At 31.9% G+C, this 26,554-nt stretch overlaps 2 protein-coding genes across 10 annotated transcripts in view; one reads left to right on the top strand and one right to left on the bottom strand.

The window, feature by feature from the left end:
* Window positions 1–26,554, top strand: part of LOC127725855 (uncharacterized) — a 91,391-nt gene that overhangs the window by 37,252 nt on the left and 27,585 nt on the right. For 2 of the 9 annotated variants that reach the window (XR_007993235.1, XR_007993234.1), the window contains exons 6-7: window positions 21,433–21,570; window positions 22,249–23,845. The exons of 2 other annotated variants lie outside the window; for them this stretch is intronic. Coding sequence is in view for 2 of the 7 variants with exons in the window: in XM_052233183.1 (XP_052089143.1) it covers window positions 14,880–15,330; window positions 16,782–16,887 (557 nt within the window). In the remaining 5 variants the exon portion in view is untranslated. Of the gene's footprint in view, window positions 1–11,253; window positions 11,434–14,839; window positions 15,331–15,362; window positions 15,433–16,781; window positions 16,888–20,088; window positions 20,298–21,068; window positions 21,185–21,432; window positions 21,571–22,248; window positions 23,846–26,554 lie in introns of those variants that run through there. 5 more of the 9 variants (XR_007993237.1, XR_007993239.1, XR_007993238.1 and 2 more) reach the window with 5 other exon arrangements.
* The window catches only part of LOC127725860 (high-affinity choline transporter 1-like), a 92,998-nt gene continuing 90,881 nt past the window's right edge, over window positions 24,438–26,554 (bottom strand). Inside the window, exon 5 of the mRNA XM_052233196.1 lies at window positions 24,438–24,707. Coding sequence (XP_052089156.1) covers window positions 24,486–24,707 — 222 coding nt within the window. The 3' untranslated portion in view covers window positions 24,438–24,485. The remainder of the gene's footprint in view (window positions 24,708–26,554) is intronic.

The raw sequence follows: 26,554 nt of genomic DNA on the forward strand, positions 1-26,554 counted from the left end.
TAGGCAATATATGCCTTAGGGTTGAACAAATTTATAGTTTCAACTGATGTTAACATTTTTAAACGATAAAGTTACAGAAAATTATCGCGTCAACCAGGATAAATCAATTGGTATACTTTTTTTACTCAGCAGAATTCCACTGCTTCAACGAAATTAAGCATTTTATATTTACATTACGATATTGACATTGCTATGGTTAAAACATTTATTTCCGTTAAGCTGAATGAAATGTTCAAAATCCTCCAGTTTAATTAATTTTTGAGATCCGCCAAAAATGAGATTCTATTGTAAAAACCTCAACATACATGAGAAATTAAAAACAAAAATTGATATGGGGAAATTAATGCTCGTTAATTGAATAGAGTCAATTATTTTTTATCATTATAATTGATAATTTTAAATTTTTGTAAACACAATAAATGTTGCATTATTCTTAACGCCAATGGCATCAATTCAGATAAGTGATCTTTCATATTTTATAAAGAAATCATAATATATTTTAAGGAAGCAAATCCAGGATGACTTTGAACGGTTACAGAACATGTTACACAGAGGAACAAGTGATCAGTATGCTGGAGTTTCTTATCGACAACATATTTGTTGAATTTGGAGGTAGACTTTTTCAACCAAATTGTCGGCATTCCTATGGGAACGAACTGTGCGCCTCTCCTTGCCGACCTCTTCTTATTTTCTTATGAATCGGAGTTCCTTCAGACACTTGTCAAAAACAAGAAGATCAAAGAAGCTAGATTATTTAATTTCACTTTCAGATATATTGATGATGTTCTTTCCATTAACAATCCGAACTTTTCTGATTGGGTTCCATTAATATATCCCCCAGAACTAGAAATTAAAGAAACAACAGACACGGCTTCTTCCGCCTCATTTTTAGACTTATACCTCGAATTTGACATACACAGTCATCTCAGTACCAGAATCTATGACAAACGAGACGATTTTAAATTTGAAATTATCAATTTCCCCCACCTTAGTAGCAATATACCAACTTCACCTGCATATGGGATATGCATTTCCCAACTTATTCGATATTCAAGAGCTTGCAGCTCCTACTCAGACTTTGTGAAACGTCACCAGTGTCTGAGCAGAAAGTTGATGAACCAGGGGTATGTCAAAGAACGTCTCATCCTTTTTCTAAAAAAGTTCATCGGAAGGTACCAAGACCTTGTTGATAAATTTTCCGTATCAACTTCACAAAAAATACATGATGGTCTTGATGTATAGATTCTGCGTACTGACGTTGCTTATCATCTTAATAACGTGTTATATTGTTCTTTTATTTGTCTTTGTTCTATTATTAATATTACTTTTACTGTTTGGTCTGTTTTCTGTGATGTACATTCGACGTGGCTCGGTACTTATACATCCCGTCAATGTGTTTGTGTTGTCTTTCATTTTTGCTGGTGTGTTTTGTACGTGTGACTTTATGTGGTTCTTTGGTACATATGACGTGGCTCTGTACTTTTAAAGATCCCACCATTGTGTTATTGTTCTATTATAATACCATTATGTTATTGTTCTATTATAATTTTGAAAATACTTTGAACGACAAAATTATTTTACTCGCGTAGTGGTATTAACCATATGTGGATTCTTAAAAATTCTAAAGAACTCCTGGATAATTTTAAATCTCGGTCCTTTTCTGAAATAATTTCTAACAAAATCTTTTGATTTTTCAACCCTGTATACCACCACTCCCCATGTGAAATTATAATTTTTGAAAATACTTTGAACGACAAAATTATTTTATATTTCTTCCTGTGTGACGTTTACACTTTCTGGCGTCAAACACGCGACTCTACACTAAGAGTAGATGTGAATGCAATCACAGGACTTTAAATATTTCAATCCTTTATGGGTTGATTTATAATACATATATAAGTAAGCAATGAATGTGGTTGTTAAATTTGATAGATGCTTTTTGTGCTTCTTTGTTAAATGTTTGTTTGTTTTGAGATTGTGACACAGTGATGACTGCTGTACCCATATTTTGACAATGTTACCTATTATGTCTGTTTTGTTCACGCATCGTTGTAAATATAATGGAATTTGATGCGACTGTCATACAAGTGAGAGGTTTAGCGCTATAAAACCAGGTTCAATCCACTATTTTCTACATTTGAAAATGCCTGTACCAAGTCAGGAATATGACAGTTGTTTATCATTTGATTTTGCCATTTGATTAGGGACTTTCCGTTTTTAATTTTCCTCGGAGTTCAGTATTTTTGTGATTTTACCTTTTACAGCTGATTACTTTGACCGAATAGCGGCGATTTATTGCGTCTGGAAAAAATCATAATTTATATCTTCAATATTAAAAAGTAAAAAAATAAAAATACCAAACTCCAAAGAAAATTCTAAACGAAAAGTCCTTTATCAAATGGCGAAATCAAAAGCTCAAACGAATGGACAACTGTCACATTCCTGACCTTGTACATACATTTCCGTATGTTGAAAATGGTGGATCAAACGTGGTTTTATAGCTAGCTAAACCTCTCACTTGTATGACAGTCGCATCGAATTCCATTATATTGGCAACAATGTGTGAGCAAAACAAGTGTTATCAATTCACAGCAGGAATAGCAATTTGGACTTGTCCTGATACTCAGTGATTTTTCTTTTAAGTTTGCAATGATACCGTTACGTGTATCATTTCATGAACATAAACGTGAATCAAGTAAACAACCTAGCAACTAAATTTATTCGTTCTTCTGTGCATTTCTTGATTAATGGACAAAGGGAAAATGCCATCTATCACTCAAGTGTATTCATACATTCTTTTCTGAGTGCAAAATGTATATCAAAGTTCAAATATTGAATTTGTACGTGAATTGAACGAGGGAAAACAACTTGCATTATTGTATATTTTGATATAAAATTTTGATAAGGGACATAATTGTATCATCATGCTAATCAGATATAATGAAATGTTACATTTCATGTATCGTTGTGTCTTAGAGTCTTTTTGTTGTAGAATATTTTCTATCTTTTAATTAGAACTGCCACCGAATCCACTGGACGAGGCCATTATCACCAAACAACATGGGCGCGCCAAATTTAAAAGTGTTATTTTTACTATGTTCATCTTTTCCAACAAATATTTTGCCTTCGGGCTGTTTGCCGCGGAACATTTTGTTGATGGAAAGAAAACCATGCTGCAACATCTTTCTATTTTTTTATATTAAAGTACTGTATTTATAAATAGTTATTATTGCAAAGTACAAAAGAGGACAAAGTCCTCAAAACAGTAGAAAAATCAACATATAAATCAATATATACTAGTCAACAAAAGTATTAACGATACACAAGTTTGAACTCCAATTTATCATAAAATATAATAGATAGAAAAAACTGTTAAATTATCCAATGAAAAACATTCATTCGCAAAGCAAATGCATATGATCAAAAGAATCTGACCAAATTTGAAAGTGAGAAAATACCGTGTTATGGAACACAGGGGTCAAATTTATTTGGCGGAAAATGATGACAAAAGTCGGCACTTAATTTCGAAGATGAGAATTAAGTATTCAAATATCTGCAAAGGCATTCAAAATTTTATGCAGACCATGTTTAAGTTTAAAGTTTTACATTCTAATATCGATTTTTGAATTTTTTTGGGTGAAAATACGATTTTTGAAATAACAAAAATTGCACAAAAAAAAATCGCGTATTCGCCTTAAATCAATGGTTTTGATAAGAAAATAACACTCTGTGATTACTAGACCAATTGGGCGATTATTTACCTTGGTACAGTGTATCCAATTTCATTATATATGGAAAATACATTGCCTTGTATCGTTTCTTTTGTTGACTAGTATACTAGTAAATTCAAAATATGTCTGTTTAAGTCTTCTGACTTTCGCATTTGCGGAGACATCATTCCGTTTTTCACTTTTCTCTGGATTTTTCTATAATAACTTAAAGAAGAATACGATTTTAATTAATTTTCTTTCTGATTACATAATAAAAAAACACACAATTTCCAGTAATTTTGTGTATCTGCTTGTATTACCGACAAGTAGTATTGGGCACGTGTTACATGTGAAAGAGGACAAATAATTCTATTTCCTTCGATTTGTTTAAAAAAAACCGAGTTTTAATGCCGATTTAACAAACGATCTTATAAGATAGGAGAAAAAAAATGTAAAAATGAATATCAGGGAAAACTCGCCAAATTCACAAAATAGAGCTTTTGTAAAAAAAATATTAAAAACACGCACACGTGTCTCTTTTCCGATTTCATGTATAAATAGTAAAAAATTGTAATCAAGCAATACTTTACTTACATATGCGGATCCAGATTTTGAAAAGGGGGCCCCATACTAGGAAACGTTAGGAGTGGGACAGGTAAAAAGTATATAAATTAGTCACATGTATAGCTTCATAAAGGGGGTCCTGGCCGCTGCCGACCCTAAATCCACCACTGATTAGATAAAACGCTATCTGAAATGAACAGTGAAGATCGCGTTTCTGTGTTAACATAAATAAAGTAAGTTCCTTTGGGTAAATTTCGGCAGTATATTTAGAAAATTCTTGATTATTTAACGAACAAATATCATTAGAATAACGATAAGTGTTGTTAAATTTATCAATTACTTAAGTAAATGCAATTTATACGGGTCTTTACTGAGTTAAGTCATAAACTGTTATTCATTACAGTACAAGAACATATCTGCTATTAAAGGGGCGCAATTGATGCCCATAGGAATACCTACAACCTGTCGATACACTTTATCGCCGAAACGTACATAAATGTTATCAAGGAGAAAATTAATCGCTTCAATCATCTCATCATATCTAGCATATTAAGCTCTCTCATTGGAGAAAAAGGCTTTAAATGAGTTGCAGCAAATATATTTCCAATTAGATTTTTCAAACAACCATTTAATTGAATAGGAAGACTTTTGTTTGATAAGATTGTATGGACATGTAGTGAAAAGTCAAAACTGTCAGAAGAATCAAAAGGACCATCAAAAGCACGTAATTTATTCAATTCATCCAAAGATTTTTTTACACTCCAAAAATAGTTAATTCCGATATTTTCATATGTTTTATTACAATAGTTAATGATAATTTCTTTGATAGTAGTAAAGGAACTCGTTAAAAGCAATGAAATATTAGTTGTAGAACGATTACTATGACCAACATCGGCTGTGGGTGGATGTTTTATGTCAGCTTATTTTTTTACCAAATATCAAAAAAGAAATTCGGTTAATTTAGTTATTTTATTTGTTAAGGTCTCAATCTTGAAGACAACGAATTTCAACTTTATCTTTCTGGTAATTGATCGTTATTGTATATAGTTTTGTACTGTAATTGTATAAAGGGAAAAGCAATGATTTCCTTAGTACTAAGAATTAACATTATTTAATGTATTAAATTTTGGAAAAAAATGATAAAACTGTTTTATATGGCCAGCAAACAGCCTTGGTTCTCTTTCACAGGTAACACCTGCCTCATACTAACTACTAAGATGAAAATTTACAATCAAAGGGAATCACTGAATTAAAGATGTCATATCAATTGAAGTGTTGCAATAACGTTATTTTTCTCAGCTCTCTTTACAAATACAAAACTGTTGTCATCCACTCGGTGTTATTTGTTTTTACAATAAACATAGAGTAAGTTGGTTAATATTGATAAGATAAAACTTTGCCCATATTTTCGAACGGATGATACTGTAAATTTCGTTCATAGTACTTGTATGCTGCAAAACAATGTGTTTCTGTAAATTTGGTCACGAACAGGATAATTATTTACAGGAGGTATGTGTTGAACAAAGCTCAAAGTGAATCACCCGCTTAAATTAGAATTCATTAACAATTTTGAATAATAGCATAGTGGAAAAAGGAAAAGTTACTTAGAGAAAATTATAATTGGTTAAATTATGGTTTTGATTTCAGGCAAAAATAAGTCCTTTTCTGTAACCAAACTTGTTGACCACTTACAGCCCATGTTAAGAGAGTGTTATTATAAAGTATAAAGGTTGTAGAATTGCTCTATATTATTGTTAGTTATTATATTAATGCTGGGTGTTGTCATTGAGTTATCGCGGATATCGTTTTCTCGTGATACAGACTCTTTGTATACAGATATCTAAACATTGCATTTGATAAGGGAAAAATTTATGACTTGACTTTATTTTATTTTTATCTGATTTTAAATTTACGTTGACGTTTACAAAAATAAACTGTACACAGTTTGCTTGACTAGTGACATAATAAAACTCAAAATCAAAATTGAGATGGACCCATGTTGACTAGAGATGCTATCAGTTTATTAACCCGAGATAGATATCTTGAGGTAGCTGTTTGTCAATCATCTAAATAAATAAATTATAGAATTGTTCAAACTATACTCGGGGTCTTTTGATTCGGGATGTTAACGTGAAGTTTAATTGCCCGGCAAACAAGGCCAGTTGGACCCAGTCGGTGTAATACATTTAGATATTGTATGTTAGGTGTGAGTTTTATGCTTTCAATTGAATAAAATGAGTATTTTTAAGTAAGAGTAGTTTACAATACTGTTATTTGTTTAGCGATCCGTTAATACACGGATGATTTAAATAGAATAATTGTACAGCTAGGGCCGACAGACTTTTATTTACTTGATTAATTTATTCTGTGTTTTTTTCACATCAATCCATGGATCCATCTTTTTCTTCATGGCATGTTTTCGGAAATGAAAATGTATTGATAAACTGTCGGATAAAACTTCATAATTAGATACCGCGATGTCTATGCTCATTGTCTTTGTTTATAAAAAAATGAAAATAACACTTTATACATTTCCTGCGTCCAAAGTGCTTTTCTAAATTTGCCTTCATAAGGAAAGCTCAAAGCTAAATATTTGAAAGCCAAGGATGTATAAGTACATATATGTGTAAATATTGAACTGTCGACTATTTTATTTAATCTATTAAAAGTAATATCATCAATTGGCTCAATCTTCGTTTCATTTCTAGGTATTCGAAACATGACAGCTAAGTCATTACCAGTTTGTTTTATGTTGGTCTGTGGGGATTGCCAGTAGGTTGACCACAAAACCTGGATAGCCAAGGTGAACTAAAATGGCGTCTTGTATCGACAAATTCAAAACTGACCCCTAACAGTTGATTCTCATACAATGGCTGAAGTTATACTGGTCACTCACTCTCAGTTGACAACAAAATATTGTATCTAACATAAAATGAAAAATCCTAGCATGAACTATCGTAGGTCTTCAACTCATTAAGTGTATGTGAAGGATCTATTTAGATTGTTAGTTTAAAGAGAACAGCTACTTTCAAAAGGATGGGAACTTAGGGGAAAAGGGTTAAGTACATTAGAGAAACCCTCGGATGACTGCGTATGAAAGGGATAGTAATGGTTGTCTAAGAGTGAAGGATGTCCCACTCTAAGCGAACGATGGTCAAATCATACCAGTACTGGAGGAACGTAGTTACATTACATAGAACACTTTCGAGATTGCCTCCGACACGAAAAGATAATGACCAACTGTTTAACAGGAAACATAGTTGTAATCTATGAAGGTCATTAACAAGATGACAGTCATGAAAATTAACTATCAGAGAAACATCATCAATTTGATATCGATGAAGTTTCTAATGATGAAAATAAAATAACGTTTATTTCTGATAAGGTCGAAGCAGATATTTAGGCTTCTAGTCTGCTTACCACATTTGAAGTAAAACTCACCAGCATCGAGCATGCAAAAAACATTGAACAGTCACAGTGATGCTCTCCAAATTCGTACAGTATTTGGCCGTTTTCACTTTTTTTGTTCGAGCGTCATTGATGTGTCCTTTGTAGACGAAACGCGCGTCTAGCGTACAAAATTTTAAACCTGGTATTTAAAGAGTTTATTGATTCAACAATCAAAAGATCTAAATCTTTTGAAGAATTATTATGAAATTCATCAATGTTTATCAGTAATGTTCCAATACTATAGAATTTATAATAAACAAGATAAACACGTAGTTTTACTACCGTGGGAAGGCATTTTTCAAGACAATTTGAATATACAATTTTAAAATACTCTAAAGGTTTATATCGGAATACATAGATAATTACAAAGTCAAACAATTCAAATGGTAATTACTTCGTTTCATTCTTTTATGCAATGAATTGATATCCCTGTGGAAAATATTCGAAATCATTATACTTTCTGTAAGGATGTTCTTTAATTATAAAATTCTTCAGTTCGGCATAGATAACAATAAAATATTTCGTCTGTTAATTAGTACAGATATTGCTAAGAGTCAATATTTTGTTCACGTGATAAGGCGGAACTTAGCGCTTTATAACATGAATAGTAGTAATACAATCAACTTAAAGTAAAAATTAAATGTTTATGCATATACTCCTATCAATTAACAAATAACAATTAACGGACAAAGCTACGCAAAACGCTCGGACTGCCCCGAATTAAGCCGAAGAGAATCAGAAACAAATCTCAAATGTTGGAACCATCATGAATATTGTTGAAACAGCATACAAGTATTTTACAGAACCATTATGTTTGTTGAAATAAATCTCCCTTCAGCTACGAAATAATATCTTTCTAGGTATGAATATAAATCTTGCATCTTTACTAATCTCAACCTATTTAGGCGATTCATGAGATTACCTAAGCGACGACATATACAACAAAAAACGACCAAAGATGTTCAAGATCACTGTTTCTTTGCGAGTTTTTCCAGGCCTTTCGCATTAATAAAAATACTATGTGCGCAGGTTTTCCTCGTTGTACAAGCAACCAAAAACTAAATAAAAAGTAAAATAACAAAAATACTGAACTCCAAGGAAAAATCAAAACGGAAAGTTCCTTATCAAATGGCAAAATTAAAAGCTCAAACACATCAAACGAATGGAAAACAACTGTCATATTCCTAACTTGGTACAGGCATTTCCTTATATAGAAAATGGTGGATTAAACCTTGTTTTATAGCTAGCTAAACCTCTAACTTGTATTACAGTCGCAAAGAATTCCATTATATTGACAACATTGTGTAAAGGTGACTTGATGGATATACCCAGATATCCAGAAAAACAGCTTATTTGAGTATCATTAGTTCTTTTCTACTGACGCTTCAGGCCATTTACGGCAAAACAATATTCCTGTTAACTGGTTCATCAGATATAACATTTTAAATTGAAATACTTTTGCAAAAAAATGTAACATTTTCAGTAGATCCTTCCATTTTACAGGTATTTGTAATATGTTGTCAAACAACTATAATATAAATACGAAATGGTTACCTAGTTTAGATCGGAACATGCACAACAAAGAATGTTCGAATTATTTTGGAAAAGAAATTTAAACTAGTTTTTATGGAAAAAAAGGTTGTTATAGAGTAAAATGATGAAATTTGTATATCTGCCCAGGCAGTTACGGAGAACAGTCTTCAACAGTTGGTATGAATAAACAAGAGGTAATAAGACCCTTTAAAACCGGATCCAATATATAGAGAGAAAAAGTTCAAGATCATGTTTCCATACATTTAGCAGCTGAATCACCTATCATGAATAAAAATTAACTTTATGAACACGAAAAACCATAAAAAATTATGAGGTTAAGAATAACCCCTTTCCTGGATTAAGACTATATTTTTTCACGCGTGTTACAAAATAACCATATATTTCTATTGAATGCAACAACTCATGATCCGTGTTATCATAATGAATTGAATCTTAAGTAGAGAAAGATACGTTTGAATATCATTGCTATAATCATATTGGTGTAGCAGATTGTAAAACGATAAAATGCGTTAAATTTCAGAAAAATCAGCGCCGCACAAAGATCCGGAAGACCCTAGTTTAAATAAACTAAATGGTAAAAAACGAATTTATTTTGCAATATATTTCAAACGAGGCCGATACAAAATTGAGAATCAAAACTCATAAGTCGGAGACAGACTTACAAAATCATGGCAAATAAAGGCAACAGTAGTATACCGCTGTTCAATAGTCATAAATCGATTAAGCGAAAACAAATCCGGGTTACAAACTAAAACCGAGGGAAACACATCAACTATAAGAGGAAAACAACGGAACAACAGAAACACTGAACTGCAACAAAAACAAACTCCAACATATATAGAAACGGACTATTTGATAACAACTGCCATATTCCTGACTTGGTACAGGACATTTTAAGAAAAAAAAAGTGGGTTGAACCTGGCAAAAACGTTAAACGACGAAAAATTAAACAGCAGTCTACAAAACACTATATACATAATATACAACAAACTAAGGTATAATCAACATCAACCAATCTCGTGTTGCTCGTATTAAATACTAATTCGGTGTTGTCAGAAACGAGGAAAATAGGACTGGATTGTGGATATAACATGCAATTGGAGCATATCCCTAGTCATGGGTTACAATGCCGATACGATCAGAACTATAAAAAAAACCACCGACCTAAGAGCTGGCTAATAAAGACAAATAGCAAAGACGTAAGCAAGTTTATAACCCTGTCGCCAATTATTAGAGCTTTCTTATATTTTGATGAAAGGTACGAATGAACGTAAAGGGAAACGGTAGTATTTATTCTTCCATTGGTGACAATACTAACATTTTCAAAATATACTATTTTTTATAATTTAAACCTGGACAAAACAGTTATGTGTGGTATTAGTACTTTATTATTCTGTTTTAGAAATTGAGAAGTTTAAAAGTATCATGATTATCTTCCAACGGAGCTTGTTTATGGTATCCATGCCCACCATCAGAAAATTTGGAAGTCTCTTCGAAATAATTCTCAAGAAAATATTTAAATGGGTTTCAAAATTTATATTGTAAATATACACACTGCAAATATTCATGAATACAAAAAAATATTATACCCTTACATCCAATCACAGCGATCCTAAGTTGACTTCCTTCACCTGCCTTGGGTGCACAAAAGGCAAACCTAAAGCTGGGAAAATGTAATACTACTTTTTTCCCTATAGGGAGCATGGGTTACATTCCCATGATAACACTTAAAATCTATGTTTTATCCGATAAACCGGTCTTCTATTCCGAATAGATGCATCTTTTAAAATTTAAGCATAATACAAATAAACCGCGCATTTAATATCTGAAAGTAAAGACAAATTGTTTAAAATACACGTAAACGAAATATTTGTAACTAAACGTATTTAAATCGTCTGCTCAAGAAGCATTGTGAAGTTATGGGCCTTTAAATTAAGCGTTTTATTAATTATTTTTTAAATGTCAGATCAGGTAATATCAATTTTTCTGTAGTTACTTGATCTTTATCAAAGGTAGGACATGTCTTCAAAAATAACAGTTATATTGATATTCATTGTTATTTAAATACAACTGATAAAGTTGAAGAGAAGTCAGAGAGTCCAAGGAGAGAATGTTATTATTCTTTGTGTAGGTAGAAGTGTCTTTCTCTGGCAAGGTAAGCCATTTGAATCATCTTCGTATTTTCAATTCATATAATATTTAGATAAAAGTGAATTGATAGTATAGGTATTCTATCTAGTCCTTCCTGTAGCTCGGTGAATGTGATGAATATTTTCAACTCTACTCCTCGACGTAGACGCAGTCATGGTCATCGTCATTATACATCACCTACTTTGCATGATGTCTCTATTAATGACTTGCTGCCATTTATACAAAAGCCGTTAGGTATTCGTCACATTCGCACGAAACTTTATTCATTACCCCTTTCAAAACTTCATTCTCTGTTCAATTTATGTTTGGAAACCACTGTTACAAACCCTCATTCAAACCAATACAAACTTACAGCTATCATTTCGGATATTGCAAGTCACAGACTTTTCAAACCAGTTCGCATTGGAAAAGATGAAAAAGAGAAAAGATCTTTTCTTAAACTTTCCTTTGCCAACAAAGGTCTCGATGGCGTCAACTTAGGCAATATACTTCATCATAAATTAGTTCAGTCGAAAATATCTCCTTATTTTAAAGATCAGTCTGTACCAATAATTTCTTATACCTATACCAAACCAATTGCAACTAAAATTTTCAATTACAAAAATGTTTTGCAGGATCTCAACATTGACGACTTCAGTCTACATGTCTGTAAATTCAAAAATTATTGCAATTTGAATAACACAACAGATTTTCAATGTCACCCGCCTACTAATTTTTTTAAACAGGGCTCATTTTCAAACTTGACCGGTTGTCTGTAGAAAGCTACTGCATAAATTTTATCGGAATTAGATAATGATTGATTATGCTAGAAAGTTTACAATCCGGACCGATACTCGGACGGACAGACGAACAAACAGCATTTATATAGTCCCGGCTACAATATGATGCTGAGGGGGACAACAAGAACAGATATCGGGTATATTTCAAGGAGACAACTATTCATCTCAGAAGTTAACTAACCAAAAATGTACACCCAGCATTTTTTTTGCCCAGAGGTCGCCACACGATCTGCAACAAGCTGGGAAACCCCACACCATGTAGTTAGCTCTATATGGCCAAGACTGTGACATGACCTCAAGTGCATTTTTCATTTTTTGTACAATATTCAATATAGTTTAAATTTTTAATCTCACATTTTTGACGGTCATAATGAATACGCAATAATATTTTTACACACATTAAGTTTTGAATTCACAGTATTTCAAATTTTTCTGCATAAAGTCAGAATTCTACCAAATTGTTTTTGAATTCAATTACAACTAGGAAGAACCGTTTAAGTGAATTGAAACTAATGTCTCCCCTGTAGAAGTCACTCTGGGAAAAAAAGATTGTCATTGCAAGTAAAAATATATGTTAATGCGTGGAAATATGCACTATTTTCAATATATTTAACAATTTATGAAACAAGGGGGTAGGGCATGAGGAACAAAATATATGTTAAACTTAACTGGTCTAGTCATGATATATTTATTAGAGTATATGGTTTAGCGGTGGGTATCTCAAAGGCGTTGCCATGCTGATTGAGAATATATATATATATGGTTTAGAGGTAGGGATATGAACATATTTCAAGCTATTTTACCATCAATGGTATGATGAACTAGAAAGGCAATTAAGATTAAATATGGATTGAGGATGAGGTTCTGAACCCTTTTTAAGATAAATCTAAATAACAAAATTATTATATGACTACGCGGGGCATGACCCCATGGACAAACCCTTAGCTGCACTGCAAAGGTCATGCACGTTCTATGGCCTATAAATTGCTTACTAACACTTTATTTTAACTGTGGTGGATAGTTGTCTCATAAGCAAACAGTCCACTCTCTTCATTTTCATACTGACATGGCAAGAAAAGATATTTTTGGTTTTAGGGTGACATGTAAAATTAAATATTTGACCTTGACTTTTTATTTGACCCTGAAGGTCAAAGATCAAGATCATCATCTATGGTACGCGACACATCATATTGAGGTGCTGCACTTGTGTGTCAATTATTAAAAGACTTTGTCAAGGGAGAGGAAAAGGTGTTCTCCAGATAAGAAAATGTCAAAAAAATCAAGTATTTTGACCTTGAGGTCAAAGGTCAAAGTCATTTGACGGTTTTAATTTTTATGAGATACACTTTCTTAATGTAATACACCTTCATGTCAAATATCATGAGTCAGTGTCAAAAGATAAATAGGTTTTCGTGGTTAAAAACATGGGTTATTGTTAAAAAAACGTGAAAATTACACATTTTTATCCCGTTGCCATGGTAACGGTGTAGGACACCCCTGCACAAAAATCATTAAACTTGTAGCACATATGTAAACCTTTATATAAATTTTTAAAACATTAAAAAAATCATAGTACTTTAAAAGAATTCATGTCTTTTTGTTGATCTTTTTAGGAAGTATGCTCAAAATGCCCTTTTTAGGGTGGTCAGCCCCAAAATATAGCTATGCTCCAGCAAAAACATTTTGTCAAGTTTCGAAGGACGAATGATGCTTGTTCTAAAAATCAATTCAAATATCAGCTAAACATAACCATATCTAGCATATTCAGAGTAACAACAAAGTGACATTTTTGTGGAAATTTTGGGAAATTAAGCCCTTTTCCAATAGATGGCGCTGCAAAATCTAAAAATAGCCTCAAATTAAATTTTAAAGATAGATTTTTTTTCTATTGACTATCACAACATATATGCAAAATTTCATAACATTTGGTTTACATGTCATGTGGACCCACTTATAAGCCTTTTGCATGGTTCTATCAAAGACTGGGTGTTAAAGAAGTGATTTTTAAAAATCGTTTTAAAATCATAGATTCATACTTATAAATTTGACTAAAAGATCCTGGTATAAAGTAATAAGCAAAAAATACTTCTGAATAAACCTGTCAGATAATCTGATAGATAACATTGTGTGGTTATAAGGCTTTAAATGATGCGTATCATACTCATTTCAAAAGAACTTTATGGCAATTTGAAATCTAGTGGGATCGTATGTTTAATTATATTCATCAAAATTTGAACATATAATTTACGAAGAAATAGCTATGTGATTACAAATCAAATAATTTAAAACTATTTTTTTCTAATGTAAATACTATAAATATCCTCAAATTAGCTAAATATTTGTTTCACATTTTGTTATTGCAAATTCTTGAAACAGACGTGGACACCTTTATTGTCCAAGACTGTATCTTGACATATAGATGTCTTTGTCATATCATATCATCTCTCTTTTCCAAGAGAAAACAATATCATTGCAGAAATATAATGAAAATAAAAGTTATCGATCGGATTTTAAAATTCTAAATTCATATGCAGCTAAGCAACGTATAGATATAATTGATCGAACAAATTTAAAATACAACACATTATTATTTTATTAAAATAATTATTTGATCTTTTATATATCATTTAGGTAACACAATGTTGTATTAAAGCCTGTAGTGGTGGGAACCATGTTCCTCAGTCTGAGAAATATAGTAGATGAAATTGCCACTGAACACTGCACAGAAATTGATATTTGGGACAAATTGGTGCATTATTTCACTGAATATTGGGATGGAGATGATCACATATTTCAGCAGGTTTTAAACTTGTCTAGGCGACAGTTAGGGGAACAAACTCAAAGCATCACTGACACTGCAGCATTCTTTACAGCTTTGGAAAACAAGTTCAGTGACAAGAATGATTTGTTGGAATTCTTAATAAATCTTACTGGATACTTAAATTACCATACAGAGTTAGGATCAGTCAATGTAAAGCAACACTTGAAAGATTGTCGAGAGAACATAAGACGGTTTAAACGAGAATGTATAAGGATAGGAATTTTCAGAGACAACAATTTCGTAGGTAGAGAAGATCAAATAGCTAAGATTAAAGATGAAATCGAGAAAGGAAACACTAAAGGTATGAATTCATGACCAACTGAAGACATCTGGACTTGCAACATTACTTAAACTTTACTGAAGTATCTGACCTTTCTCATATACATATAATGCATGTGTAACTGTAAGTAATCTATTAAAATTTTTTAAAAATCTTGTAAATGGTTTCTAACACTGACCTAGAACCTACATACAGAGTCGACTTTCATTATGATATTCAGAAATAAATTTGAATATGTATAATGACTGTTTACTTGGTAAAATATGTTTAGTCAATACTGTATTTTTTGTCCTATTGCAGTTTTCAGATACATTGACTTAAGTAGGGTACACAAAAGAGCAACCTAGTTCCTGGAAAGTAAATACTACTCTGCCACCTTAACAAATGCGTTATACGTCCGATACTTGCTTATAGTATAAATCATGTCGGAACCCGGGTGTTTCTATTTAAAGATTTGTATCTTATATTGTCTATCTAAAACAGTCAAATGGCATCACTAACTAAAATTTTAAAGTAGATATTTTTAACAGAAATGTATTTCAGTATTATCTTTTGTCATAGTTTGTACGGTAGTTGTTGCTGTTTTCGTTTGTTTGTTCATCTTTGTGTATTGATAAAAGCATTTCTTATACCAAAACGTTTAAACTTTGAGAGGGCAAACATGCAGTGCCTTGTGCTATTTTATAACTCCGTTTAAGTGGCTTTAATGATTTGGTTTTAATAAAGCCTAATACGGTTTAATGACTTATTTGGTTTTAATTTAGCATAATACGGTTTTATCTGAATGGTTTCTATGTATGTTGGCGTTTGTTTTTGAAGCAGTTCAGTGTTTCTGTTGTTCCGTTGTTTTCCTCTTATAGTTGATGTGTTTCCCTCGGTTTTCGTTTGTGACCCGAATTTGTTTAAGTTAAATCGATTCATGACTATTGAACAGCGGTATACTACAATTGCCTTTATTATTCGCCACTGCGACAGCACCACAACGACACAAATAACAATGTAGACATTTAGCCCAAGACACATTATAAGTCTGTTTCTATACAAAACAATTTTGCAGCACGCATATACTCTTTAACAACCTACTGGATTTCTATGGAGCTTTCATAGAATCTTTCTTTAGTTTATGACATTATATAAATAACACATAGCTGAGAGGCTGCTAGAGCAGATTGTTACCCCGAGAAAACATTGTCAACTGAGGCGAAGCCAAGGTTGACGATGTCTTTTCGAGGTAACAATCTGCTCTATCACCCACTCAGATATGTGTTATTCAATTTATTATACTGAATGTTCTGTTATTACTGTCTATTAATAGAGCATTTGCCATGGGATAGAGTAAATTATCTCCTTCGTATTAACCAATCAAAATCTTGCATTTTGACATTAAGTATAATAATATTAAACTTAAGTATATGACATTATTAAACTTTTTATTAAATTATATTCAAATATTTTTTGGAAACATATTTTAGGAATACTTGTTTGTGGTTTGGGAGGAATGGGGAAAACCTGTCTCGTCAATACAGTTTGTTATGAACTACGAAGTGACAAGTGGAAAACAATTAGATTTGAACTAAGGTAAAGCTCATTTTCATTGTTTTATATTTGATATCATATATTAAAACAAGTAAAAATGTATAACAAAAATACTGAACTCAAATCCAAAAAGGGAAAGTCCATAAAAGCTGACAAAATCAAACACTATCAATTAACGGAACAAGTGAAAATAACTGCCATATTCCTGACTTAGTACAGGAGTTTTCCGAATAAAATGGTGTGTTTTACCTGGTTTTCGAGCTAGCTAAACCAACCACTTGTATGCCAGTTGTTATATTGAAAATATTGGGTAAGCAACCCAAACAGACATAATAGGTTAATGTGACAACAATTGGTATACAGCAGTCAAAACTGTGTAATCATACATCACAGACATACAACACAACTGACTGAACAATTCAAACAAACATACATATTAATCTAACAAAGACGCCAACAAAAATGGTGTAATAAATCATAGTGTTTGGTACATTACAAAAAGCATGCAGATTAAAAAAAAATATTACAAATTCATAACGCATTCTATCTTTAAATTGAACGAACGAACAACTGTAATGCGGTAATTGGTACAATTTTACTTTGATCTAAACTGATTGATATTTTTAGTATTATTGGACTGGCCGTGATAGAAAAATAAGCAGGCCAGTTCGCTATCTCGCATATATCCGCTTTCGTTTCATTGAGACAAATCGCATTTGCTTTATTTCCGCAATAGCGCACGTATGAAATTGTTTCGTTAAAATTTCTATGCATTGATATACGAGCTATCAAAAAGTAAAATAAAAAAAATACAGAACTCCGATGAAAATTCAAAAAGGAAAGTCCCTAATCAAATGGAAAAATCAAAAGCTCAAACACATCAAACGAATGGACAACAACTGTCATATTTCTGACTTGGTACAGGCATTTTCTCATGTAGAAAATGGTGGATTAAACCTGGTTTTAAAGCTAGCTAAACCTCTCACTTGTATGACAGTCGCATAAAAAACCAACGTTTTCATTTATTAGCGGAAATGTTAAATGAACTGGAGGTGTTTCGATCCTTCGTCTTTTCTTGCAATGAATTTGTTCAAACTGTCCAATCACTATAAAGTGCTACAATGCAAAGTATACACAACATATAAAGGTACAGTCATTGTATTGAAAAGGCTGAAACAAAAAAAAATTAAAAAAATCACACATTCGTTAATTTAAATGTGTTGACCAATTCATATTTTGCCCAGTGTTAGTCAATGCAATTATAACGACATGGAAAGCCATTTTAATATTGACAAATCAGAATCGAAAAATACCCTTCGCAGACGTCATGATAATCTGCACTTGGTCTGGGTAAAAAATTATAATATCCGACTTTGGAAGAGGCGAAGATAATCTGTACAAAGTCGGGCTAAAAATAGAAAATTGAAGGTTTTAAACAATTGTAACGAAATTGTAAGTCATTCTAGTAAATGTGACCTTTTCTGATTAATTACCGATAAAATGAATAAAGGACTTTTCGTTTTTGATACTGACATTACCACAGTGAAATATCGGGATCGTACTTCGGGCTCAAATGGTATTTAATCTTGACAAAGTCAGTATTAAAGGAGCATCAGCTGTCAAATTTATGTTCACCGATTTGACTTAAATTCTCAAATTTGATATATAACATACTAAAACGTATATGCAAATTACAAAAAGTCTAAAATAAACAATTTACGATGCATGGACTCGATGATATGTATATAGCATTTGGTGTGTATTTTAGTCTAGACGCCATCTAATTAACCATCGTGGTGACCTCCGAAGACTGTCGACGGTCACATAACTCGATATAAACATAAAATTAGATATAAATAGATAGCGAACACGTGCAATTGTATTTTTCTAGGTCTGTTTGATTTCATATTATAGGTTAAAATAATGTGTTAATCATCGTTTTTACCTATATAAGAATGAGTTTTTGTGGATCGAATCAGTCCACCTAATGGTTTACCCTTGTTTCACTTCCTCAGTTGACATTCTTTTCCTTTTAATAGTTGAACACGCTTAGTTCATGCGTAACCCATCTCTAGCTAAGGATTAAATTAAAGGTCACATGAATCCGCATTCAATGAGGTCGAATTAATCACTTGGAAGTGAATAATTATTCAGCGATGTTTCTTAGCTTATTTTTGGCAAAATTGAACCAAACTGGCCGCTAAAAGCGAATTATTATTTCACTATTTCACTTTCATTAATGATTGAGAAAAAAAATCATATTCTAATCTTTTTTTTATCTCGTAGCTTATGCCCCTTTAAAACATAAAAAAACCTTTATAGTATATTTATATATCGATTACAATAAGATATGCACCTAAACAATTCTGATCCTTACATTCAGGAATCATGATAATGATAAATATGATATATATTAAGTATTTTTAATCTCCAATAAATCCAAAAATCTGTTTATGTATGATAATGAAAAAACTTCTATATTGCATAGCAGGAGATGTCTACCGTACAACCGAACAAAAACTTACTTTTTTGGAGTCTAGCGATTCCGTAAATTTAACTTAAATGTAATTCTGTTTTGTAATATAAGGGATATTAGAACATTGTTATTTTACCTTTATATAGTACGTTTAATTTGAATGTTAAACTTATATTTCTTATAGATCCTTTGAGTTTCAGTATTGTACTTTCCTTTACTCTTCTGATAATTAATTAATAAGCTCTTCACGTGTTTATGTCATAACACAGTGGGCCTTATATATCCCTACCTACGGACGCACGAAATAAATAAATTGTTATTTTCATTTATGACAGTTTATATATCATATGTAAGAAATGGCAAAGTTGGTGTATTAAACTTTGACCAATTTTGTACAGAGTTAGATATATATTTTTAAATACCTAATTTTATTATAGATTTATTAATTCATAACTGTTCGATCATAATGCACGCTGTGATGACTTTATATATTTAAATTTTAATTGTTTTTTTTTTTGCTTTCTTGTTTGAATTGCTGCAATTAATATAGTCAACATTAGTTCACCGATTGTCAAATTTCATAAATCCTTTAAGAAGAAAAATCAACGTTACAAACAAAAACTGAGGGAATCACATAGACTCTTAAAGGAGGGAGACCAGGTGCGTTGACAGGGAAAGCTTTTCCAAGAATATGTTGGTGGCTAAAGCTAAGAGACATTGAAATTCAAAAAGTGCATTTAATGCATACAAAATATTTCTAATTTCAGGGAGCAAAGAAACTATAGACATTTCCTCCGAACAGTTGTAAACAAGTTTAAAGAGTTGCGAGGATCTAGTTCCGGCAACGATTCAAACATAGGCAATGTTGATGATAAGGAGAATCAAGATGAGATGACGGATGAAGAAATGATTCTACAGCAAAAATTTCTAGACTATTTCAGGAAGCAGCTTGGAAATGAAACTGTTAGCAAAAAACGTAAGAAAAGTTCATAATTCACCACTGAGGAATTCTTCGTACCTCACTGAATGTGATGATCACTGCGAAGAAATAAAAATAGTGGCGATTAAAATTCATTATTGGCGAAAGTATTTGGTGAAAGAAATGTAACGGTTCGACTTCGTCCATCTTGTTTACTTTTTTCGTGTTTCTCTGACTTTTTCCCTGATCAGACAATACTGAACTCATTACGATTTTGACAGAAAATCAATAATCAGCTGATTACATTTTATAGCTATCGGCAGCAATGGACTAATTAATATAGGTGTTGACTGTATTGTTTAATGAATTGGTGTGGTTAAATGGCGTCACATGTCACCTTAAGGATTTATTTACAACTCTGGCGAAATGAAAACTGAACCAGGGGAAACCATCATTGATAAGGATTTAAAAAAAATGTATTGAATACAATAAATTTTAAACACAGAGTCGCAGTCTGCATTGAAGCCTATGCATCTAAAAATGTATTAGGAAACAAGGGCAATTATAAGACAACAGTTTTTTTTATGACAATTTAAAAAAACATTATATAGATAAACTACTCGGGTAATTATTGTATAATCTATCATTTTTTTTTTAATTATTGTCTTAAAAGTGATAATGAAACTTTCTGGTGAAATTCAAATAAAAAATGTGTCCTTTAGAACAAATCTTCAAAAAAAAATTCAAATTAAAGACAATGTGAGAAATAATTTGAAAATAAAAAAAATCATCTAGTTACTTGTACCAAAATCATTCATAAATTTTCAGAAATATTAATGTTTGATAACATTGATGATGTAACCACGAATCCTGACGAGAAGAAAAAGCTTTTAGTATTTTTTAAAACTCTGCTAGAGATGATGCAAAGCAGCCAGAATTGCATGGTATTATATTGATAGTTTTTAGAATTCATTTGGTTTGTATAATTGAGTACAATTTTCTTATATAGTTCATTAAGAAAAAAATACTTTATGGTTGAAATTGGAAATGTTTATTTAGAAATGTAGTGTCATTCTTTTGTGTGCATTGAAATTCTTCATTCATATCTATCATTATTAAATGTTGGAATTTTTATAGGATATGAAGATCGGCTTGAAGTTCCTCTTTATTAATGAATTTTATCCAATTACAGATGAGAATTATTATTACCTCTCGGGATAATTTTTTGTTGACAACTGGGATCGATCTGGTATATTGCCTGGTCAAAGTAGAAGTAACCAGTTTGGATCGAGATAATGCTAATAAGCTTGTGGCAATGTGTACAAAACAGGTACCAACTTTGCATTTCATGTCGTGATTGTCTTGAATATTTGTTGTTGATTTTAGGGACAACGTTCTATGACGTTACTAGGAGAGGAAACGTATTTAAAGCCATCTTAATCAGCTACATCTCTTTGAGGTCCAATGTCATAAATACAAATAATTATACTCACAGGTTTCCTTAACGTATAAAAAAATCACTTAGGGAATCATCATTCTATTTATAAAACACAACGTGAGGCAATAACTTTCATCGGTACGAAGGAGCATTGATTCCTTGCAAATTAGAAAATAACATAACGAAATGGATTATATTATTTGATAAAATCATATCAATGGATTTTGGGGTTTTCTTTAAGATATTTCACATTTTTACTCCTAGTATTCTTCCATAAAATACCATCTGCATTACTCTAAAATGTATAGTATAACATAAAAATAAAATCATAACTTATTGCATAAAAAGGTAAAATAAAAATAATGGAAAAGAAAACTGGATGTCGATTAAGGTACGTCCTTACATATCTCTGACATTTTTTTTCTCGGATAAACACACATAGTGTCAACCCTTTCATCAAAATTTATTATGGTTGCATTCAATACAATAGCTGGTAAAACTAGCAAATATCAATAGTATCAAGTTTTGATATATCAGCTCTTTTCTAACATTGATTTATATTTTTTTCAGTCAAACCTTGATATAAAGCAAATTAAAGTCATTGTTCGAGTCTGTGGAGCATGTCCACTGGCCCTCCGAGTTATATGTGACGCCATCAATATTGATCCAAACATTGACCAGTTGATAAAATTTCTGGAAAAAAGAACAGAATCACTTCCAACTCCTGTTTTAAGTATGACCGATTGTTTGAATCAACCGTTTATAAATCTTGGTAACTATAAGTATACTCTCTGTAAGCTGTCATTGTTCGGGACGTCAAAATTTAGTCTAAAATCAGCGGCAATTATTGACCATAATGAACTTGAAATAGATGACAGAAATAAATCAACAAGGTTGGGTGATTTAAAAATAACGCTTCTTCTATTTAAAAGTCGCCATCTTATTGAAATTGAAAATGACATTGGGGACAAATGTTATACAAAAGAGATGCAAAATGATGAATTATTAATGGCTGACCAAGAAATATTTTCACTTCATCCGTTAGTATACAAGTTTTTACGAGAAAAAGAACATGAAGCAGATATAGCACCGACAATGGAAAAAGCGAAATTAAATTACGTAAAACTGTTTGATGAAATTGTTTTGGATATTGCAAAAGAATATGAAATAAATGTATTAGCTGCAAGAGAAAAGTCTGAAAAACTGAAAGTACCTATTGCAAAATATATGCAGCTAATGGAAGATTACGAAAAAATACTTGAACTTTCATGTATGCAAGGTTTTATATCAACCGAGGTTACAAAACGAAGGAACAATGTTGCAATGATGATCCTAAACCCTGAGCAACATCTTTCTTATATTCAAGTTATGAGCTCCAAACACTGGGCTAACCCGTTGATAAAAGTTTCATGGCAAGTAGAACACGTGACAGCCATGGTCAATTACGATCGCACTTGTACTGACATTGAGGAAATATGTAGCGATATACTTAATACGCTCCATGATTACCGTACAGACCATCTTAGTGATGAGGAGAAGTCACAACTTTTTATCATGCATGGTAGAATGATTTACAATCGTGGTCTTCTAAAAATGGATACTGATTCTAAAGAGTCTGTAACGTATTTAAAAAAGGCGGAGACCATTTTTAAATCTAAAGAATTTAGGAGCAAACAAGAAAGAAAGATGTACTTAGCAGATATTTACAACTGCTTAGGATGTGTATATTATCGTCAAAAAGAGACTGAAAAGGCTATACAATTTCACGAGAAGGCTCTTGAAGGTCAAAGTCACAATCAAAATGAAAGACATTTAACATACCTTGCCAATATTGGAGCCTGTCATTTTCGACTTGGAATACAACACATGCGGGATAAAGAAAAAGAAAAATGTGAACGGGAGATGAAAAAGGCACTTAAGTTTTATAATGATAGTATAATTGTAGCTGAAGCTTTGAAAATGGACAGAACTGATAGATACTTGAATTATTTGAAACACAGAGGAGATGTCCTGGCTATGCTTAATCAATATAAAGAGGCAAAGACAGACTACCAAGAGTGCTTGGACATAGTTAAGACATGGTGTGTTTCACCAATTCGTAAGGAAATACTCTTTCTTCACGCTCAAGGAACCTTGATCAGAAGGATTATTGCAAGTAAAGCTAGAGGTAAACACTATTACTGATGAACAACGGGGCTTTATCTACTTTATCACACTTTACATTACATTTATATCTGAAATCTGCACTTTGGTCGGATTGTTGTCCCAGTCAGGAATATGACAGTTGTTTTCCATTCGTTCCGTTGGTTGATAAAGTCCAACGTTCTATTTTGTCAATTTTCATGGACTTACCCTTTTTGAATTTACCCTGGAGTTCGGTATTTTTGTTATACTTTTTTCAAATATCTTTCTAAAATATATTTTCAAGTACAGGAATTTTTTTTACACAATTTAAAAATTTATTGCATTTTGATATGGAATTTACAGACAATAAATTCGATTTTTGAAGATTTAAAATATCGTTACGGCATGCGTTTAAGTTTACTTGTTTGTACAGCAACACCTTCTATTAGCAATGGCGGGATAGTAAGAAACAGACAACCGAAGCCAGCAAAGTAGGATAAATTCTCTGCTATTCTCGCCGTCCGTGCTGATAAAACTTTTTGGAAATATACCTACATGTTCGGTTCATATACTGTTGTTGTTGTAATTAACATTTTAGAGAAGGGATAAAATACATCGCAGGTGATAAACACCAATGCCGATACAACTATTCGCTTTCTCAAAAACTTGTATGACTTAAGAATCTATATTATGAATAAAACAGACGTTTGACTTCTCATTTTCAAATGTAACCCACCATGTAAGATGTTATATTCAGTATATATTTTAAAAAGTACCTTCCACCCGATTCCCTCGAATATCAGTAGTAGAAACGCATCAATATACTGCCCGGAGTATGCTGGGTCTAGATTCTTTATCCAGACTGTTGTGTAATTCACAAAAATACAAAAAGGTATAGACAACCACTGCAAACGAAACATTAATTTGTAAAAATTACATTACATGTATGTTTCATTATAATACGTTATTTTGATTGGCTAACAGCAATCTCGCGTCACTCTGAAATTAACCTTCATCTCAAAATGAATTGTAACATTCATGATGACACGAGCTTCCACAATAAAGTGCACAGGTAGATAAAAGAAAAACTTCATAAAAATCGTGTTTTCATTATCCTAGCAAAAAATGTAATTATAACTTAAAGTATTGAATGCTTCTTTTCGTAATTTTATAGGGTTGTAAAAGCGTTGACCGTGCGCACATTTTTAGAATGAAGCGCTTCCGCGCTTCATACAAAATGTACTTCGGTCAACGCTTTTACATCCCAAAAAATTTACAAAAAGAAGCATTCAATTCTTTAGTAGAAAATAAAATAGTCATTTGTTTTCTACCATGTGTTGTTTTATCAACAAAACAAATTTGCACATCAATAGTGTTGTCACCATCGTTTGCAATATAAAATAAGATTAAACATATCTCTATGATAAGCATTTAATTAGGTGTATGTATTAGAATAGCAACAACAACAAAAATTGTCTGCTCACTGTAGCCATTACTTAAGGTAACACGATACCGAATGGCATATCCCCCGATTTCTAAAAATTTTTGGCACACTTGTTCTTTTATTCGAGTTACATCGGTATATGAAATAAAAAAAGGGGGTCACCATTTTTCATTTTTTTGTAATTTTTATAAGAAAACGTAATTTTTGGCAACGAATTTACATAGATATTTAGGGAAAATGCCTTATTTTACTTTTTTTTTTGAAGTATTCAATTGATGGCTGTGTTCTTACTTGGGGAGAAAGACCAAAAATGGATCTAAATGGTGTTTGTTATTTTGTTTTCATTTCCTTTTCCGGTTTTGTAAACTTCCTATTAATTCTACTCATTTAATTTTAGTTCGTACTAACTATCCTGGTGAACATTCAGCTTATACAAAATTAATTTTCAACAAAGCCCTACCAAACTAGACAAAGGTGATGCCACCGCTACATTCATGCATGAATAAAGTGCTTCAAAAATTTGATTAAGTAAACAGTGATATTCGAGTACAATTTGAATTGATTAATTGGTTTGTTTAATGTCCAATGGCAAATATTTCATGCATGTTCAGGACGATTCAATACAATTTGAAATAGTTGTGTCTAAAAGACACATTTAATGCAGCCATCAAAAAGGTTAAACATTCTGTTAGTTGTAAAAATGATAGATATTAAAATCAATATCTTGATGAAATACATATTCTTAATATAGTATACTCTGTTTGGTGTAAACGTGTGAGCTGTGTGCGCAGTTAATCGGACAAACCTTGCTAACTGTATGCAAAAATTCACTTGAAAAGACAAAGTTAAACATTCTGTCATTCGTGGAAAATTATACAATAAAAATCCTGAGAATATATATGCACCCTCTATATAAGTAAAACACTCGGCGCAATATAAAAGTTCAAGCTTGAAATTGTACATGTAGAAGGAGTTAGCCGGACTATGTAATCTGCGTGCCGTTATATATTATCAAAATGCCAAATTTAGCAACCTGTCATTTAAAAAAAAGAAAAAACAATCCTGAAAATATGCACACCTTTGGTATATATACTAACACCAGGTACATAATTTAAAGTTGAAGCTTAAAAACTATAGTCCTAAGAAATAAGCCGTATAAATCCTTAGCTACATACCGAGTGAGGGACGGGCAACGGACACGGGTAAAACAGTATGCTACCGGCATTTTGTCGAGGGACCAAAATATATATTAAGCGTATGTGATGATGTTCTATTTTATAAGGCATTTGGTGAAAAATATCTTTTTGA

The sequence above is a fragment of the Mytilus californianus genome, unplaced genomic scaffold (genome assembly GCF_021869535.1).
Source record: "Mytilus californianus isolate M0D057914Y unplaced genomic scaffold, xbMytCali1.0.p SCAF_15, whole genome shotgun sequence".
In the NCBI taxonomy this organism is placed as follows: domain Eukaryota; kingdom Metazoa; phylum Mollusca; class Bivalvia; order Mytilida; family Mytilidae; genus Mytilus; species Mytilus californianus.